At 39.8% G+C, this 21,179-nt stretch overlaps 1 protein-coding gene across 4 annotated transcripts in view; it reads right to left on the bottom strand.

Moving 5' to 3' along the window:
• Positions 1-21,179, bottom strand: part of RAPGEF4 (Rap guanine nucleotide exchange factor 4) — a 158,455-nt gene that overhangs the window by 4,289 nt on the left and 132,987 nt on the right. For 3 of the 4 annotated variants that reach the window (XM_063341029.1, XM_063341031.1, XM_063341033.1), the window contains 8 exons: positions 20,559-20,656; positions 17,423-17,548; positions 16,789-16,967; positions 12,054-12,144; positions 9,818-9,868; positions 9,092-9,179; positions 8,691-8,755; positions 104-158 (listed from right to left, as the gene is read on the bottom strand). In XM_063341029.1, the coding sequence (XP_063197099.1) occupies positions 104-158; positions 8,691-8,755; positions 9,092-9,179; positions 9,818-9,868; positions 12,054-12,144; positions 16,789-16,967; positions 17,423-17,548; positions 20,559-20,656 (753 nt within the window). The remainder of the gene's footprint in view (positions 1-103; positions 159-8,690; positions 8,756-9,091; positions 9,180-9,817; positions 9,869-12,053; positions 12,145-16,788; positions 16,968-17,422; positions 17,549-20,558; positions 20,657-21,179) is intronic. The other variant, XM_063341030.1, reaches the window with a different exon arrangement.

The following is a 21,179-nucleotide window of genomic DNA, read 5'->3' as shown; positions in this document are numbered from 1 at the left end:
CACTGGAAACCAGGCTTTTGAGTTGTGGTACACACAGAATTAGTTGTAATTACTGTAGCTACTGATGCTAATGCTGACTGTGCAGATGTTGTAATACACTTACTGAAAGATTGGCTTCGGCAGAATTTCACCGTCCTGACAGTGTTGGCAATCATGCGCTGGAAAGAAAAGATGGTATGCAATCAGAGAACAAGCACTGTATTTCATCATCATTTAAACGAAGCACCTAACTGTGCCTGAGTGTGAAGACATATGCCAATAAAAGCAGTCATATGAATGAAAATATAATTTTAATGCTGATGCCCTCATGTGTAGGGTGTGATTTGCATTTACACAGGCTTTAAATGAGCATGAGTGTAATTTACATGCGCTCAGAGAACCCTTTCTCTTGCTTGGATGCTGTAAAAGGCCTTAACTAAGAATGAAAATCAGCCCCTTCAATGTGCCTTTCTTTGATACCATCTTCCCCCATTGAAAAGTAAAAGGAATATCATGTGGAACAACTTGGAGTATGTACACACCTTCATTTTCAGACCATTAGGTCCTAACAGCAAGGCCATTTCTAGAACACACTCAGCCATTAAAGAGCTTTCACCTTCCCTATGAGTTTGAGTTTAAAATGCAGCCCTCCTGGACAATGACAGTGTAAAATGAGCATGTGAGGGTGTATGTTCATGGATTCCCTCTGGAAGTGTGCTTGATTCACGGGTGAGAAGGCCACGGTTAGAACTGTGGCCGCGTGGGCAAGTTTCATCAAACAGACCTGTCAGACAGCGTTAGCTTGCACAAGTGTATCTAACCCAACCTGAAAAGTGGATTCACTTTTGTGGACACTTCTACTGGCAATTCACAAAAAAAGCAGACATCACTTCAGTCCTTCTTGGCTGTGCTTGCTCTTCAGTAAATAAGCCATCATTTCACTCACTTAGGTAAGAAAATATTAATCAATACATTTTGCTTTGATAAACCAGATGCTCTTTTACAATAGTTTTTAAGAACAGAAACGAAGGTAAGTCATAAAGCAAAACATTTCAGGTTAGTTCTGGACTGCAGAATTTTAACTGGCTTGTGTGATCAGCACCACACAGGCAATACACCCACCAGTGCGGGGGCAAAATTAGTTGTTCTGCATAATATCAAATAAACTTTAAATTCAGCAGTAAAACTGAATTCCTTAGCTAGATAGTTTGATTGAATCACTATTATAAGGACAACATTTGTGTCAGTTTCTTTTGCTTAGATTAAGAAAAAGCAGAGGAGGGAAATGCAATTCCTACTCAGAGTGTAACGTTTGTTCCAGCACTTTAAGGCGGTCCCATGATGACAACACAGGGACCTGTTTTAACACAGCACGCTCTCACCAGGCTGCTTCCTACCTCCTTGAAATTTTGTGTGAGATTAACAAGCCCTCACATAATGGAATAAACCCTCACACAATGGAATGATATATTTCTTCCTAGTAAACAGTAAAATTTACAGCATACTCTCCTCACAATTAATACACAGTTATAATCTTAGGTGAAAATGATGTTATAAATAAAATACCTCTGTGAAATCTGTCATTCCAGATGTGGGAATGCACCAATGTGAAACATTCCTTACACTCATACTGAATAATCTTAGACATTTTATCGCACTGTCAAGCATACAAAACCAGGTATGGGTGGTGGTCAGCATTAGAAACACTACTGATACATCATGTACTACATTTTCATGGATTACACATTGTATAATCAAATGAAATGTAGCTATTCTGAAACTAATCTACAATATTTTAATACTAAAACACAAGTTCCCAAAAGATTTAGGGAATTTGGATACGTCTGCTCACATTGTTCCTAAAGTCATATGTATTTACATGTGGAAAATAAATAGATTTCAAGTAAGAGTAATTTTTATCCTATGTTAATTTTCATACCTCTTCAAGCCATTACTACTAGGCAGATTTTCTAAGGCACTTACCTTGCAAACATTCTCATATGTGCTTAGCATTAAGCGTATGAATAAGCCCCATTGACTTCAATGGAACCTCTTAAATACTCCAAGATAAGCACCCATTATAATACTGGATTGAGACAGAAAGCACTGCACATTGCAGTGTTGGTTCTTGAGTCTAACCCAAACAAATGAAAATCAAAACAGCACAAACATGTAAATGTGAACGTTTCATAACTCTGTGGATTCGTATTTGCGTCTGTTACATGATGCTGCTATTTTGATTTATACCATTTCAAAAAGTACTCCCCTAAAATATTTGAAGGAGAGACTGTAAAGTTGAACTGGACCAGCCAATCTGATGAAGTTTCAAGAGTGTCTAACTTCAAAGGAAGCTTTGCTAAGGACACTTCATTTTTATGAAGATAGGTAGTGTTGCTTGATGTGTAAATGTTTAGGTTTTGAAGCCTCATATCTTAATGATCTTTGGAGCTAGACTGTAGACTCATTGTTTGATAATAAATTTCTTAGGTGAAAACTTAGATTTACCAAAAAAAGTGTGTTCTTACAAACCACTTTACTCTTTTTTTTTTCCTTTATGTGGGGAATTTGTTCTGAAAAAAAGCATAACATTCAGAATAATTACTGTAAAGCTGTATTGTAGCAAAAGACAAATTATGTGTGTAGCAAAGGTTTTAAAAAAGTTACCACTGTTTCTGAATTTCTCGTTCCAGGCAAGGAAAACCAAAGCGGCAATGAACTTGTCTGACTTCTAGTTAAAGGCTGAACTGCCTGGCTTCTTTCAGTTGGCTGAAAGGCTTCATTTTAAGAAGTTACTTTGCCTATTCCTGAGGATAATCTCATTCAATCTATGCATTCAGAAGTATCCTGGCAATGATGTAACACAAAGGAATGAGGAAGTGGGTGTTAAGGTAGAATAAATGGAGGAACCGTGGCAGAAGACATCATCACGCCCCAATGGGGAGAGTCTGGAGCATTATGTATCCTCGAAGAGCTCCTTTCACATTGCTTTTTTCCAGGTGCTGTTGTACTTTCTAATATAAACTCCAAAGAGCTCCTCTTTGGAAGGTGTGAATTGAACAGAAAACCGGCATTTCAAGCAAAAGTGAATTTCTTTTCCTGAATCTTGTAGATAAGTTGGATTGTCTTCTTTTGATTCAAGAAAACTAGAAACACGTACAGAAAAAATGTTCAGATGGAAGTTTAATTGCCAGCTCCTTACAATTTTTCTCCAAGTAGAGGATTACCTCTAGTCAATGCCTGCAAAAATTAACCTCTGTTTACTCACTGTGCTAAGAAAGACCATCATCAAAAAGCCATACAAACCTAAATTTGGATCTTTCTGAAATAGAACCAATTGCATAATACACCAAGCCACCACTACTACCAGCATGCTATATATACACAACAATACCCTTTCAAGTTTTACGCAGTCTGGAATAGTGGCAGCAGGCCAGCATATTATCTTCTAATCCACTCCAAACCCAGGTTTCTAAATGTTATAAATATTCATACATGCCATAGAAAACTACTAAGGGCTTTAGTCACACACTTTTTGCATAATCTTTATGTTCCAAAAATGAAAGAATGTTTGCCCTTTTTTTGCATAAGGATGAGAGTGTGAATTCCCTTTTGTTCATCTCCACAAAACCCGAAAACCAATATGCGCAGATTTTCTAATCCTCATTTCACACCTGAAGGGTGAAGAGACTTGACAAAAAGAAGCATCAGTGGCAGCACCATGGCACTGTCTTGTGCTGCTATGGCAGGTCTGCACTTTGAGAGCTCTCTCGTGACTTCTGCTCCCTCTACAGGTGCCATTTCTGAGACATGCTGGGTAGTGCGACGCGGAGATGGTGCCACGGAAAGTGATCTTTGTTCAGGCTGTCTGATGACTTGAGAAATGGCACTGATAAAGTTCCCAAGTAATTGCATCTTCCCGCTCTCTATGAATACAAAATTCTGTACTGGCAGTCAGGATTATGCAGCTGAGATTTGAAAAAAGCACAAATCAGTAAGTGGTCAAGAGTATGAAATACTGTCTGTCCTTACGGAGAGTCATGCTCAGTACTTCCCTCACTTTCCTCTCTCTTCTTTCCCTGGCAAGATGTAATTCTAGGAAAGGGCTTTTACATTTTTCTAAATATATAGCTATAAAAGCAGTGTCACTTGAATGTTATCTATTGCCATGTACTGCGCTGCAGGTTGTAGGTTGTCCTGTATCTGCTAAATCATACAGAGTTTATAGGAACTAATACTACTGACAGTTTTGGGGGCTCTCCTTCACCTGAAAAGAGGGTCATTAATGGACCTAAAAGACAAATGTGCATTCTAGATCACAAACTAGTTGTGTTTGCTGTCTATTGCCATCTTTTTATCTTTCACCTACTTGCAGCTCTCAAAATGTCCTCAACCTGCCAAACTACAACTACATAATTTCCAAAACTTTACAAGCCTATTCATTGCTTGTTCCTCTATGACAAATACGTCTTCAGTTTTTACATAGATGGGTCTTCCAAAACAACATTTACAACTAACATCTACTGACAACTTACTAGAGGAGGAAAGACGCAGGTAGTTTTTACCACACAAGGTCATGGAGTATATGCCAACCTAGAAGGTACATGGTGGAAACAGCTTGTACCTTGTCTCCATCAGCTTCTTACAATGAGATAAGTAAAAGACCCTCAATACTTCTCTAAAACCATGTCTTGTTTGGTATTGAAGACAAAGCCTTTTACTAAATGCTTACACTAGTAATACTAGTGATTTAGTTATTCTGTTTACTTACTGATAAAGGTATAAATAACATGCTCCAGGCTGGATTTTAAGGCCAAATGCTTGTTTTCTCCACCCCCCTCGTTTGCATCATGCAATAAATGGCACAGTAAAGAGCACAAGCACAGTGCAAATACAAAGAGTATACCTATTTCAGACACATTCAATATTGTTTGGCCACATCTTGTACAAACCAAGTGGGTCCAGTTACAAATTTCTGTCTTTACACATAGCAGCGGCTCTACCAAACACGGTATTCTCTTCCTTGGCTGGCCGTCCCTGCCCTCCCACTCCTCACAGCCTCCTCCAGATAAAAGGCATCCATGGAGATGGGGAGATGGGGAAGGGGAAGAAGGAGCAGGCAAAAGGCAAGCAAAGCAAAACCAAAACCAACCAAACAAAAAACCCCCAACAAAACAAACAAACAAACAAAAAAACCAAAGGCAGCAGCAGGTAAAGCTCAGCAATGTTCTGCAGAGTGATGTCCCCCTACTACCGCCAAGACCACAGTTGTGCCACTACGCCTCTGAAAATACTGATTTATGGGAAAGTGTAGCAGGAAAAAATTGACTCAATCCCTTTCCTTTTCAGCTTGACTTGCTAAAAAAAAAACCTAGGCTAATGTGGTTTAAAACCATCTGTCTGTTTTTCCCTTCTCCGGATAATTTTGTCAAATTTGAAAAAAAGAACACAAAGTTTTCAAACATAAGAAAGCTCCTACCAATTTTCTATGAAAATAGATGGCTGTGGACAGGAGAAAGATCGTGTAAGTGCCCTCTTCTCCTGTCTCCTTCAGGGAAAAGGCTGTAGTGCAAGTTCCTATGTTATGACAAAAGCCTATTCACACAGAATTCCCCAGCCATGAAGAAAGCACACATACCCCGGCCACGAGGAGAGCTCTGAGCAGAGCCCAGGCAGCCATGAAACACAAACGTTTACGGAACCAGGCCTCGCTGTTCCTGGCACGCGGGGAACTCCTGGCTCAGGCACTGTCTGACAGCTCCTGCTTGTTTTAAGATGCATTGTTTAATATAAATAATAACAGAAACATCAGAAAATATAAAAGATTTAAAGGAAGCTGTTTCAGCTGAAGAGATGCCACTAGATCAAACTTCTACTTTTGGCTGCCAGTTACAGGAATAAAGTTGTCAGCAGCACATCAGCTGTCGGGATCAGAGCTCTGTGGTGAGAATGCAGACACGATGCCAGAGGCTGTTCTCAGTTTCATCACTGTGCTTACACGAGAGACGGAGGGACCCACCTCCTCCGGTGGCAAATGGCACCACCCATGGCAACTGCCCAGATATTTTTATTCATAAACTTCAGCAACCATCAAAGTTAGGATGGATCAAGGGAAATGATTTTCCAAAGAAGGAAGATGCTTTAGAGACATCAGTAATAGAGTGGCTTCCAGCAGTATTATTCAGAGGTATCTCCATCTGCCTGTGACAGAACATCATGCAGCAGAACAAAGCGGCAGAAACAACAAATCGCAGGACAGGATTCCTGTGAGGAAATCTGGTTTCTGCTTTTCTCCTGAAAATAGCAGAATAACATCACAGATTTACCTTGAGTTTATACTTATGTAAAGAGAGCTGAATTTATCTGTGTGTTATCTGGCTGAGTGGTCTTGTCTTCACTAGTTAATATCTGGCAATTATGTGTGGATATGACAGTTGTGAGCTTAACACAAGTAGGCGGTAGCGACTGAGGTTTAACAGTAGGCTTTTCTTCTCTGCTTGACCTGATGACACATGCAAAAAGCTAAAACCCGCCAGGTCCACATTAGGATTTGAATGCATTATGTGGGTGGAATCTGAATACATGTTTCTGTGAAGAGATATGGGTTGAGAGAAGCAGTAAAAACACCATAGAAGCATGCAGAATAGCCAGTGAAGAACATTAAAAACACAAAAGATATACTTGTAGTAAGGCTTGGAGAAAACGCAGAGTGAGCTTTTAGGCAGAGCACTAACTGAACAAAGTTTTAGAATACTGGGAAAGGAGAACATTTCCCTTTCTGTTGCATGGAGGAACATGAGACATTATGTTGATTCTTTGAAAAATACATAGCATCAAAAATACATTAATTGATCTTCACTTTCCCCTCCTAAAGGAAATGCTCAAAGCTTAGATTATTGATCAAAATGGGTGATACTACATTCATGCAGTACAAAACTTTATTTAACACCTTTGGGTACTACTAGTAAATCCACGTTCTGGAAATAACATACACCTGAAGATGAGGCAACGTGCAGACTAGGGTGAAAAGGGCAGATCTGCAGCAGCCCAGATATAGATCAGTTTAAGCTGCTACAAAATTCAGTCTTGGCCTTGGGAGTGCCAAACTGTGGTACAGAGTGGTGCAGAACCATTTCTAAATGACAAGGCTGGGTTGAAATTCTGTCTATGGGCAAGTGCTCACAGGAGAGCACCTGCCTCCTGTAATGGCTTTTACACATGATCAGGCATAAAGAAGAGCCTGAGGCGTTCAGCTCTGAGGCCTGCGGATGTACCAGCTCTTCTGGCTCAGGAGGTTTAAGTAGGCCAAGTGAGGTGGAGAACACAGAGCCAGCCACAGAGCCATGGCTACAGCAATGCAGCTGCCATCCCTCCTGCTTCGGAGGTGCTCCAGTAAAGTCTGAGGTCTCTTTGTGTTCCTCAAAATATTCACTACCTACACTAAAATATATCTATTTATCTATCATCTAATTATAACAAGTAGTCCAGGAAAAAGCCCTTTTCTGGAGATAGAAGGCTCAAGACCTTTGGAAGGAGATGGCAACACAGTCTGCGTATGCAATTAAAGAATGTCATTATTGCAAAGTGAGGTCAGGCTCTTACTCAGGCATTAGCACTATGGTTTTCCCACAAAAAAGTCTCAGCTTAGTAGAGAGGTACTTTCATCCTAGGACAGAGGCTGTCCTGGAGGTGCAGACTAAAATCTAAGAGAAGAATTAACTCAGAATGATGATATCACTGTGAAGTTTTCTAAAGAGCTGATTCCCCTCTGTGGTATCAGTGCTCAGCAGGTAAGACAAGCTCCTCTGCAGTGCAGTGGAAATAACCACAGGGTTGTTCTGGTTACTGTAGTACTAAGAACATGCAGATAGAGGTGCCAGAGTAGATACGCTCTAGCATGGCTGCTGAGTGGAGCTTTACTGCAGAAACAGTAAGTCAGGTTTGGTTTTGCAGTGCAGTTGCTCATAGCTGGGCTTGGCTAACCCTCGTTCTCAGATGTAGGTGTCATTAACCACATTAATTAACAACATGGCCTTAGCAACCAAGAATCACGGAATCACCAAGAAAACTGCTTCTTACTTGGAACTTGAGTTTCAGTCGAGATTTCTGCCATGGGAAGTTGCCGGCCTACAGTTTTTGACAACGCTGTTTGAAATCATGAAAGCTGAAGTGCAGGATTTAAAATAAATCAAATTTGAGCATAATCTAACCTTCTATCATTGATCGCCCTTTCCAATATGAAAGCAATCAAGTCAGAGAAGTCTCTTTTCACTTATTAAAGGAAAGAAGAAAATAAGATGTTGTGCACATTCTGTACTAAAGCTGCTTTCATTCTCTGAGGAGCAATGCGGAACTATCCCAGCCTGAGGCAGTTCAGTCCTGTTCAAAGGAAGAGCAGTTAAAATCACAGCCTGATCCCAAACTGGCTATTAAAAATTGTCTCTAACAACTCTGCTTCCTGTCACTGCTGCTTGCCTCTCCTAGGAAGCATTTTGGCTGTGCATGGCTCAGTGGGCAGTTGCTTCTCCACCTCTCTGAGGTTTTGCAGAAACCCAGAGGTCCCCAAGCACTGCGCACAATGCAGACTATTTTTGCCAGCTCTTGGTCCTGCCTTCACTTTCTCTAGCCCTGGGAGTCATTGTTGAGAAGTTCACTCTTGAAGAGACGAGTAGGGAGGTCTTTTTAAATTTTCATTTCAAATATGTCATACATACCATTTTTTCGAAGTTTACTAGATTGTCAGTGAATGTCTTGTTTCCCTCATGAGTAAACGTCATGTCTGTATAGAAATAAAAGCCACATAAAAGCCCATTACTGAATTGTGGCCATACAAAACAGCGGAACATTTTATCTATCCCTTACAAAAATCAAAGCAGCTATAAAAGTAAAACATTTAGTTCTTAATTTGCAGCATTTCTGAGACTAGTAAAATTGAGGTATGATATTCTGATGTACTAAAGCAGTTTTTCTTGTCTCTGTGTCATGCTCTTTATAATGGAGAAAGATCATACCTCACACTGAGATTGATTTTTGCTTTTTATTGCTGCTACTCTCATTCTTCAAATATTTGACAAATAGCTTTCAAGTTAATAATTCTGGTAACATCCAAGCTTACCTTTTATAAGTAGTGGCATGAAAGGAATTATTGGAGGGTCCAATTTAGCTACAGTTAGTCTGTAGGCCCGATGGTTTCTTGATGGATCCTTAAGAAAAAAAGAGAAATCAAATAATTACTACTATGTGTTATTATACGTATTGAGACACTGTATGCATTCATTTAGATGTCACAGCATTTATTAAAATCATTATTTTCTCCTGTGCCTTTAAAGTGCATCTGCAAACCAAGACACCTTTTATCATTCTCCCATATAGCTTACATGATGAAAATGCAGCTGCTAAACACAAACGTTTTTCATGCCAAATAGCAAGGTAAGATACGATTACAAAAAAATTGTTCATAAAAGGAACGACACATTTTTTCCTCCCTCCTTGCAGCTGCAGATCCAGTTTTGCATATGTTGTAACACTAAAATGTATTGCCTGGAAAAATCCAGGTTGGAAAATGTAATTTCCCATATGTACTATCGGAAAACATGTGATAAAGCTTTTCTGAGTTCCCAGATTAACTTTGAGTGGTACATACGTTCTCTCAGAGTAGGTTCCTAAGAGTATAATTTATTAGTCATACATACTTGTTTTAGCAGCTCTAAAATGGGATCATAAACTTCTTAAAGTCAAACAAGGACATATAAAATGTTCTGAATCAAGGAATTCAAATCAGTTACTCAGAAACTGAATTAGCTCAGATTGTGCATAGAATAAGGGATCTATTGCTATTCACCATTAAGCTTTCAAACTCTGCATAGATCTTCTTGAACTTGCTTGGAAGTTTCTGTTAATAAAAACAAAAATAGCAAACCTTAATTAAATCCAATTTGTGTGGTAATTTTACTGTAAATGCTAGTTCCATCTACAACGCCCTAAGTCAGGAAAGTGCTCTTTTTGCCAGATATTTCTAACAATGTGCTAATCTAAAATACAACATGTCTCCTAGCAACCAGATTATAAATAGAGACGGGACCAGCCATGAAACCTGGATCCTGATTTAAACCCCAACTTGAATTTACTCCTTTAGGATGTTTAGATTCAGATTTTTGTTTGGCTCACACTGCAATCACTGAATTCAGAATGTAAGTGAAAGTTCAAGCCAATGGTTTCAGGCCACTCCTGATTATAGGCTATCTGAAAATATAATTTACACATAGCTTGCGTAGGGGTAGCTCAGCTTAATTATTCATACCTATGATGAACTGCCCTCGCAAGGTTTTTTTGTTCGTGCTGATGTATCACCAACTATTGCTCAATGCGTGCCCAGCAGCCAAGGGCCTCTGCTGCTTTCTGGGGTATAAATTAATGAATAGTCTTTCAGTCCACAATACCTATACAAATAAATCACGGTCAGTTGATCAGGCAGTGATTGCGATGAGATGGGCTTTACCAAATATTTTCTTTCCCCTTCATGTTATGTTATATATATTAAATAACTTTACTATAAACACCATAAGATGCGTTATAAATTAGTTTCAGAGATCACAGTAATGTTTTATGCATGCTCAGAATATGTCAGCTTTCTAGTTTTAATAAGAAATTAAATCAGACTACTGCTGGCAGCGGGTAACATTAAAAATTAATAGAGACTTTATAGTGCAGAAATGATTTTTTGCAATACTTTCTGCATTTGAAGTGTGTACCCTAGTAAGATATTTACACTGTGCCACAGCAAGGGCCTAATTTTTAATGATGTGTGTGAACAACTCTGTGCCTAGTTTGCATATGCATGCAGATTAGGTATTTGTGAAATAAGTGGTATAATTGGACATTTGCACCTGCAAATATCTAATTTGTGCATGCAACTAATGTAAATGCATGATAATATAGCAAAAATCAAGTCTTGACATGTTTTTTTTTTTTTTAAAGCATATTCTGTATATATATCTGGCTAAAAATCAAGCTCCAGAGATTCTCTTTATAAACTGACTGCCTACAGAATCAGAGCATGATTAACATTTCCCTGAACTCAAGTTCATACCCCGCACCTAGAAATGATCTGTGCCCCTCCAGCTCAGACCCTGTGCCCATTTCAGATTGCCATATATAGTAGGTACATGCAATTCCCTCTTCCCTCCTGTACTGTCTCAGCTCTCCCAACTATTCCTCTCAATAGCCACAAATGAAGGGTCATTATTTGGAGAAACTGATCTGCAAATCTTTTCTTTTAGCACCGATTGTATATACCACGCGCAACATGTACTTTTGAAAATCGGACTGGTGTCTTAGTCTGATCTCCTATTTTGGAGCTCTTTTTTAAAAGTGTTCAAATTTTGGTCCCAGTTGCACCAATGACCTCAGTCATGCTAACTATTTTGAATGTCAAATGAACAAAATACATGCGCATTCAAATCTGCGCTGCTTTTGACAACCAGTATGTTCTTAGCGGTTACATGTGCTTACTATCTCTCCCTGCTGGACATGGCACCCTTTTTATATCCTCACATACAAAACAGCAAAGCCACAGAAAAAGGTGGAAGGTTTGAGAATGAAGACTAAACTGACAGCAAGCAGGGGAATGCATGTCAGAGAGAAAACCAGAACTGGTTAGGACAAACCCACATTTTAATAGGGCCACAGAGTCCATATGGAGATCAGAAAATAAGATGTATAAACAGAGGACGGATTTTAGAGAAGTATCTATGGAGCGATCTCACTGAATGATCAGTACAGTCAGAGGATGGGCTGAGGTAAGATGTTAACTGGCTAACTCGCTCATCTGTTGGGCAGTTTAGCTCATCAATAGAAGCTGCTGTTGTCACTCTTGTTAAATGCTTGCGAGTATTCAACACATCCATGGATACACTGCCTTACTAATAAGAATTGTCAGCCTTAGCTAAAGGCTTCTGCACTGAGTTGAATTAGTAGATCTAATTTTACCAATAATAAAGGCCCAAGTCATGTTTTTGCTAACCAAAAGCACAAATTGCAGTCAAACTTCTTGGAATTGGATTTTAGCTAAGACTTACCTCCCACGTTAACGAGAGACGGCTCACAGCAACATTACTCAGTCCCATAATAATAGCGAAAAAGGAATTCAGATTTTTGTATTCTTTACAGCTGAAACACAAAGGGCCAGGTTTTAAGTTGCACGTATCGGTCAGGACACAAGTACACATGACAACCTGAAGAGAGCTGAACCCAGGCATCTAGCATAGATGAGACTGAATTTGCATGCAGCCCTGGCCAGCATGCCTGCGGCACACCACTTCACCAACGTGTGAGTAATCCACCATGCTCCGGAGGCTCCTTTCCCCTCCCTCCTAAAATGACCTCCTGCTTCCATTTCACTGAGTGCCAGCTTCTGCAGGACATTAAAGGAGTCTTTGAAGCTCCTCCACACCCAGAAACACAGTCCTGAGACGGGGTTCAATTCAGTCCCAGGGAATACCAGAAACAGTGGAAGCAACTGGTTTACAACCTCAGTTGCTGCAGAATGTGCTGACAGCTTCTGAACAGCTACTGAATGCTGGAAGCTGTCCCTAGACAATCTCCATCGCAGTTTACAGGGGCACTGAGTATTTTTAAAGGGAGAAGACCAGCTGTCTAGAGATGCCTGTGTGCCAGTGACCTCTCTCGCTGTATATGATTTCTACCTAGTACTTGTAGATTTTGGAACTCTTTAGGATGTTTCAAGCAAAGAACTGCCCTTTGTTATTGGCATCCTTTAAGAGGTCCTGGGCACTAGGAGTTCTAGGTCACACTTTATCCCTAATGCAAAGGAGAACTTTTGTTACCAATCAGGAAAAAATGTGTAACCGAGTATTATGGAAGATACAATACAGCATATGCAGGAGTAGACACAATCTGACAGGAGCAGCCCACACGACTGCATCAGGTGGCTCATTGACTCAATGGGAAGAGAGAGAACAAAGCCCAGATCTCATAAATCTGTGTCTCACTAGGTTCCTGCAAATAATTTGCTATTTTTCACAACTGATTTGCCAACATCTGATTTCAGAACCTCAGTCTCTGCTTCTTTTGCTGTTTACCAAGAAAACTTTCACAAGATTTAAGCTATGATTCTCAGACAGACTTTTTTATTCATCGCTCTTAGCTCTGAGGCATCCTCACCTCCAGACAAAATTAGTACAATCATCACATCCTACTGTCCGACTCCATAATTTCCACATCACCCTATTGTTATTCTGTTCTTTCTGTCCCTCCATTTCACCAGACTCGATGTATTGAGTGGGTAAGTCCTTTAGATCTGGGTCTCACTTGTGTCTGCACTGTGTGAACACTGAGCGCGTGAAAAAAACGCTCTCTCCCATCTGATGGTCTGTCTGTTGGAGACTGCTGCCCCCTCAGATCTTCTGGCAGAGCTGCTCATACAAATTCTCCCACAGCAGATTAGGGACAGTGCGCAAGGTTAGCAAAGATAAACTGAAATGTTAAAGCCACCTCAACTTATTCTGAGTAGAGCAAGTCAGGGAGTGCCTCGTTAGTGGATCTGAGGGGAGACAGGGATGAAAAGCAGTCAGGATAGGCTGTCAGTGATAACCTCTTCCCCAGGCACAACTAAATCCAGAAAGGGATATCTGTCCACAGCCTGTGACATTGAGAATAAATTGTGGCATGGTAAAAATAATTAGTACCACACAGCAGTAGTGCTCTAACATAGTAGGCAGCTGCAAATGTATTTATCTGCAATATATAATCTGAATCTATCTTTCATTTTAAAAAGGAAATGTTTTGCTAAATACCCTGTTAAGCAATGTAATTTGACAAAGTCCCTGTTAAAATACATCCAGATGTATGACATTCTACACGAAATATTCTGTAAGTTCTACAGGCTCTACACTAAATAGCTCAGTTCCATGTAGAGGACCACTGTAAGGAAGGAGAAACAGTGCTGCATGGCTCCACTGCATATATGCTGCCTGTAAAATGTCAGAAAGTGGATCCCTCAAAGCACCACAGTATGGTTAGAGCAGAGGTCTCCCAAAACAGACTGTACTGGAAGAATCTTCCTGTTAGCATGAACTGTGAACACACACATAGGCACACAGCCTTGCCTCCAACACAAGCACACATGTGGTTAAAATCTCTTGGTACTTAGACAAGCATATTCATCTTGGAATTTTCCCTGTAAACACACACCCTTCAAAAATTTCTTACAGGCTCCTTGGGGTTATCACATATGGATATGTCTGGAAAGAATGATTTTCAAAAACTGAATGAAACTGTCTGATTACAGTGATACACACGAAGGCTTCTAAATAGCCTGTGGGTATATCTGCAAAGGGGAAATATATGCAAACTGATTTTGTGGATATCCATAAACGTATGTGCAGGTACATCCTAGAAGGCCTTTCTAATACAATTAATGTGGGAAGAACTCACTGTAGGAAATATAGTTTGCTTCTCCCATTTGTTTGAAAGTTTAATTCTGCAATGGCTGGAGAAAAGAGATGAACCTGGTAACCTCTACATCCTTTCCCAGCCGATGCAAAGGCAACAACAGCTCCTGGAACTGAAAGCACGTGTGCACGGCACTTGGAGCCAGCATCTGGCCTTGCGCTTGCCCGCACAGGGAGCACGCATCACAGGGTGCGCAGGGTGGCAGACACAAAATGATGTGCCTTCTGCGATGGCATCTGAGCCCCCCGTCACAGAATTGAAACAGGGTTCTCAATAACAGTTACTTTTGAAAATCGGTACGTGCAAGGCATCTCGTTACCACCAGTCATGCCTAAGATTAATAGTGCAGCACTGTTCTCCCCGAACACTTTTCTAATGAGTCTAGTACTTCTAGGTAGGGTAAAGTTCTCATTAGGTCTCAAGGATCTTCACAAGCAAAACTTCCTCAAAGATATTGCTTCAAGGCCTGGGCCCACGTGTTTTGATCCAGTTTCTTGGCTTTTTCTCCCCTCTAACTTGGGTGCACTTTGTGTTTGTTTTACCGCCTGCTGTAGCCCCTGTTACCATGGCAGCACTGCACAGAGGGCAGCCAGCCTGGCAAAACTTCCCAGCGCCTTTCCAGCAGCTGCAATTAAACCTGCCCACTCTGTTCGTACGGAGGGAAATCTTGTGCTTCAGATTTCTCTGCTTTTAGGAGACAAAGAGGACCCAGCAGAGCAGACCGCTTTTAGCTATTTATTTTTAGCGTTGTAGCGATACCAGAAACATGGAAGTAAACAGGAGGTTGTCAAGCTGTTGCAAATAGTTTAGGATTAAACCCATGACACTGAGGAACCCACGCCCTAGGGCAGTTTATTAAGGAGATATTTAACTGTAATTTTTAGGATACTTGATTTCAAGTGTTTATGGAAATTACTATTGTGTCTTAATTTACCACATTTCAACATTTTCCTATTTCATGCCTCTGAGCTTAGAAAAGACCCCGATGAGTCTGTGTGCGGGTGCCACTGCCCTCTCCTGGACACAGCCCGCCAGGCTGGCGGCCTGCTTCCCAGCTTTGCTCTGTGGAATGAGATAATGGAATATGCAGCGTATGTATTTTTAGAAACTAAAACAGGTAAGTTCTGTCCTCTGTCCTGAATATAAACCTCATCCTGCGTGCCTACCACTAGATTTTATAAATCTTCAGCTTCAAGCGGAGGGCCCAAAGCAGTTCCCAGAAGGAAGTCCGTACTTGCAGAGCGGGGCCTTTCGCGCAGGAGGGAGGCACCCTCATCCAGAGTTTCAATGTGACTGCTGATTTCAGCTATGTGGAATTATTAATTGGAAGGAGGGAGGCATCACAGCTGTAACAGTAATCTCTTCCTTCACACAACTACACTTGACAATGCAAAAAAGTTAAAGTTCATGGTTTAACTGGAAGTATTAACTCCTTCGTTCAGGAAGGCAGCCTAAAGGCCTCTAGTCACAACGCCCAAAGCCACAGACAAACATTTGAAGAGGCAGTTCCTCACTGCGCACCTCTGCACACTGTTTGTTCAGACAGCAACAGACGTAATAAACACACCACAAACTGGAAAGGAAAGAAAAGGGCAACAGTGACAAAACCCTGTAGCTCTGCAGGGCAGAGGCATGGCCCTGCTCCCTCTGGAGTCAGTCACACCCTTGCCCTTGACCTCAGCGATAAGGCGTTGAGGCCGACATGTTTGGCTTGAAGGCTCCGAAGAGTTTAACATGAATAGAAGAATAGAAAACAGCAGGAATTGCCTGCTATCCAACCTCTGAGCCAGCAGTTAGTAACAAAAAAGGACACTCGTATCATTGCATTTTTAAACAAAAGTATCAGAAAAATATCCCAAGCAGACTGAAGGTAACAGGAGCCTCATCATCTCCATACCACATCTCTTTCCTCTCCACTCTCAGTTTTCCCACTCGGGGCAATTCTGAGAATGGCCTTCCTGAACAGCACCAGAAATACTTCTCAAGAAAATTAAGGCTCAGTTTTGTTAATATTTACTAATTCGTATATTAATATTTGCTAATGCGTGTAAAGGTAAATGAAGGATTCTCCTAATGAGCTGAAATATATTTACTCACAAATTTGATGTGAAAATATGCCCCTAAGAGATCATGGATCAAAGAGCAATCATGAGTAAGACAGAAAAGAAGAATATATATTAACAAGGTTCTACACAGCTCTGTAAGGAAATGGACAGAATTACCAAATAGAGAATGTTTTAACCTCTACTGTGTGTGGCTGTCTGAAAATAAAAAACAAAACCAACAATAAATGGACTATACAGAACCTCATTTCCAGCTCACAGATGACTGTATACTTACTGGGCTGCTATCTTAATATACTTCTTTAACAGCTGAACGCGCTTGCTGAGTTGAGAGCAAAGACAAATCTCAGTGACCACCCAGAACTGAATTTCATTAAATCTTCTTAAAAACAAGTCCAGATTTGCTGTGGTCTTTTTAAAATTGTGCCTTCCAAAAGTGTGATAGATCAATTCCAGCTAGGAAAAAGAAAACAGTTGCGTATTTATTTTTTTTTTTAGAAATCTCATCTTTTGGACAGAGGAAAGAGGCTAAGAATGACCAGGTAAGTATCTAGCCTGCAACGTGCACTGCAGTTTATTATTGCTGTACGGATTCAGGTTGTAAATCCAGTAGACGATAGCTGAGGCTTACTAAAAGCATAACTACAGACTCTGTATAAATAGGTTAATACCTTAAAGCATACAAAAGTAATTCAATAAGCAGCACATGTTCAGGAGAAGTTTAACTTAATTTTTGCATTTTTCTATGAAATTAAGAATGCCTTATACTTTCAAAACTTGTAGGTGGCTTAATTGTAATATTTTTGAAAATCAAGCTTAGAGAAAATTTTTCAAATAATGCACAAATCTAAAATGTACAAGTAAACATTTTCTAACAGGTTCTAATCTGCTGAACAGACAGATCCTCATACCTCATGCACACAGTTGAAGAGCTCCCAGTCATAAATTGTCATCTGATGTGCTAGGTCTTTGGAGCTCATCAGTTCAAATGTTCCCACTGTACCAGTAGATGGTCCTTCTTGTTCTGGTAATGGTGCCTACAAATGGAAAAATGGTATAAAAATGCATGATCGGTGCTTTTCTTCCATAATGTTTTTGATTTTTTTTTTCAGTGTGACCATTTTTCTAAGCATGTTTCTAATAGGAAAACTGAAATTTGCTTTTAACCACAGGCCGGCATTAAGAAATGAGAAGTCCTGTGCAAAATCAGTATCCACTATGCACAGGACAGTCAGGAAAATTCTGAAAGCCCTTCAGAGGCACGGTAAGGAAATAAAACAGACTGTTCTCAGTGTGTTATTTTTAGCATTGGTATAAAATTTGAAGCCAGAAATAAATACTTCAATACACGTTGTGCTAACTAAAGCATGTCTGTTTGTTTAGGAGCATAGGTCTTTCCACAGAGCTTTTGTTATCAGTTTCCTTTTTCACTTACACAAATAACTAGGCCACAAAGCACAAGCCAAATACTTCTGCAAATTACTGATTCTAATGATGAGAATTATTACATCTGCCGTACTTCAGAAATCTGCAGTGATTGCAAGATCTTTTGATCATTTATAAAATAAGCCTCATACCTTCTCTTTGACAGTACACGGATGCACTATTTGTGATTGCAAAACTCCCGGCTGTGCTAATTAAAATTATACGCACACAGTCTTATGAGAAAGAATCCTTTAAACCATTCAAGTATAAAACATTTTTGAAAGACACTTCCATACCACCCAATAAATGAGATGTGATCTACAGTTTTGTACATAAGTAAATCTTATATTAGAGAGAGATTTAAAACATGGCTTGAGACCGAGTCAGATTTGAAGTCGTCTGTTGTATATATTAGGGTCAAAGTGTTTTAACCAGCGCTGCTAAAATATTAACAAACAACCCTCTTGCAAATTCAAACGCATTACATCAGTAAAGCTTCCTGTGATGCGACTTTTTAATTGTTTTGTTTCCAGGAGAGGGCAGTAGAGTTCACTTACGAGTTTCTTTCTCAATTTCTCATAGGGTCTTTGTTAGATAATTACAGAGCAGGGAATTGTCAACAGGCTCCTTTCTGAGTTGAAACTCAATACAGTCTGCAAGATTAACAGACCATATTTACACACTGCAATATCAAATATAAGCTTACTAAATGAATCCCCTTTTATATAAGAACATTATATTACCAATAGAAAAAGGACTGACCAGATTAATACGTCAAGTCACTTTCTCAACAACACAGAGTATGTAGGAGCTTTATTTCTGCACAAGTTCTTGCTTTGTACTGTAGGGAAAACTTGTCTTTCAAATATCATCATAATACAAACTAATTAAAAATAATTAAACTAAATCACAGGCATTATTACCTTAAAAGTTCCACCTACAATTTTAAAAAATAGTGTGTATAAGCCAAGTATTATCTAAAAGAATCAGGACAGCCATCAATCTTGTAACAGCCTGAAGATTGCTCTGAATTGGGATTTGCACAAACACAAAATTTCTTTAGTTTAAGACAGAGTATGAATTAAAGGCACAGCAGTTTTGTGTAGAAAATCCTAATTTGTAGAAATCTGTGGAAAGAGAATTGCCCACAGACTGAAAGAGGGCTTTTTTTCCCCTATTTGGAGACAAACACAACATAGCTGTTACCATAACAAACACATATTTTCCAAGGCTGGGAAAGAGGCACTTAGATGTAAACTCATTGCATATTTGAAAATTCATATAACCCAGAACAATTTTCACATGGGAATTGCGAAGTGTAATGCGAATAATTGTACATGCACAGGCAGCAGCCAGAAATTGGAATGTGAAAGGATTAAACTGGGAGGGAGGTAACGTAACATTTTTCAATTTGTTTATACCTCTTGGAAAAAATGCAGCAGATAAGGGGATGTATTCTGCTCTGCAGTGCTGAGAACCTTTTTAAAGGTGCTGAGTGTTCCTCCCTAATGCCTACTGAAGTCAGTCCACTTGATGAAAGCTAGCACATTGCAGCCCTCTATCTTGGAGCTCCCTGTAGCATTTCGAGTACTTGATCCATGGTAAACAGCAGAGGGGAAAAGGCACGGAAAGTCATGACAATTTGCTGCCAAAGGTATGTCTACACAGACAATGCAGAGCCATATAAAAGTACCCAGCGTAATTGTACTGATGCAACACCCCTGCTTTAGAGTAGCATGCCCCATGAGGGTATCTACTTGGCAGGATTAATTAACCTTAAGGGAACACCAGAATTTAATAAACTGAACAAGGGGTATCTCTGCATGGAACTGCAGTACACTGGATGTGGATTCCTTGGCTACTAAATTGAAAGCAGCAGCAAAGCACAGATTTTACCATATCTATAAAAGAAATCAGGCATACATACTAAGTGGCTTGTTAAAAGCATACAGGAGGCTGAAACAAGGCTAGGAGTAATAGAGTTCATGCTGACATGACTTGGCAATGACATTTGTTTTTAATGAAATAAAAGGAACAAAAAGTACAGTCAAATCAAACTCTATAAAAGCAGACCCCATGGAGATCGTTAGAATTACTGTATAAACTATAAGTACTTATGAACAATTCTACTTAAGAAAAAACAGACTTTCTACCAGGAATATTTTCTGTGACTCTAGTTAGAATCATCTGAGATTTTGACACAGTATTTTGTGGAGCTGAGAAAGAAAAGATTTTAAGGAATTTACTGTCAGAATCAAAACTCCAGAATGCTTTAATTGGTAACATCTATCTTCAACAATATATCCCTGTGGATATAATTCTGTGATCAGGAATTACTGCATGTCTTAGTGACAATATGCAGCTCTTCCTAACATGCTCAGTGTGACACAGGGAATACTGGGAGCAGGTGCTGTCATGTGGATCAGATGGATTTCTGCACTACTTAGGAAACTGTAACATGACCTTGTTTTAATTTCAGGGCTCATCCCATAGCACTGTGATAAAGCCCTTTGTTGTGAATGTTTCCACTAGTTTTTACTTAATGCATTGATAACAGAAAGAGGGCGGAATGTTCAGATAAACTGAAGAATTGAACTTTCTGAGAACTGCATGCATACATACCAATGAATCAAACTGATCCCGTGGGCAAGCAAACAGCCGGCCGTTAACACTGAGAGTTGTAAACACTGAAACATCATGAGGTTTGAGCACAACCTTTTCTGTAAACATGAAACAGAAGATTGTTTATTATATATATGTAGAATTTACAGCAGGACTGATCCGAAAGCTGCACATATCACCCTTCTGGGAACAAATTTTGCACAGTAAACCAACGTCCAGGGTACACAATAGATAATGACAAGGTCCTCTTTATTGAAGAAATGTGACAGCAAGCGCAGCCCAAACCAGTCTCCTACAGATCTGGCATACAGAACTGGAATCCTGTATAGACAGGTCAAGAAGCTTGTGCTGCCGTCTCTAGAAACTAACTGCAAAAATTCAGCCATAATTAGGGACTCCATTCATTCTTCTCTGAGCTGTAAGCATTTCAAGAGCTGTTCTTAACAGAAATTTCCTTGGAAGACAGTAACTGCATAGGAAGCTGATGAAATGCAACTGTACTCAAATCTCATTACAGCAATTCTAAAACAGCATCACATCACAGGTAAAGAAAAGATAATGAAGTAACTTACAAAACAGTCTCTTCCAGCGTGTGCTGGCTGTCAGCAAATCTGACAATAA

Source organism: Chroicocephalus ridibundus, chromosome 7 (genome assembly GCF_963924245.1).
Source record: "Chroicocephalus ridibundus chromosome 7, bChrRid1.1, whole genome shotgun sequence".
Taxonomy (NCBI): domain Eukaryota; kingdom Metazoa; phylum Chordata; class Aves; order Charadriiformes; family Laridae; genus Chroicocephalus; species Chroicocephalus ridibundus.
This window is presented reverse-complemented; position numbering and strand designations above follow the sequence as displayed.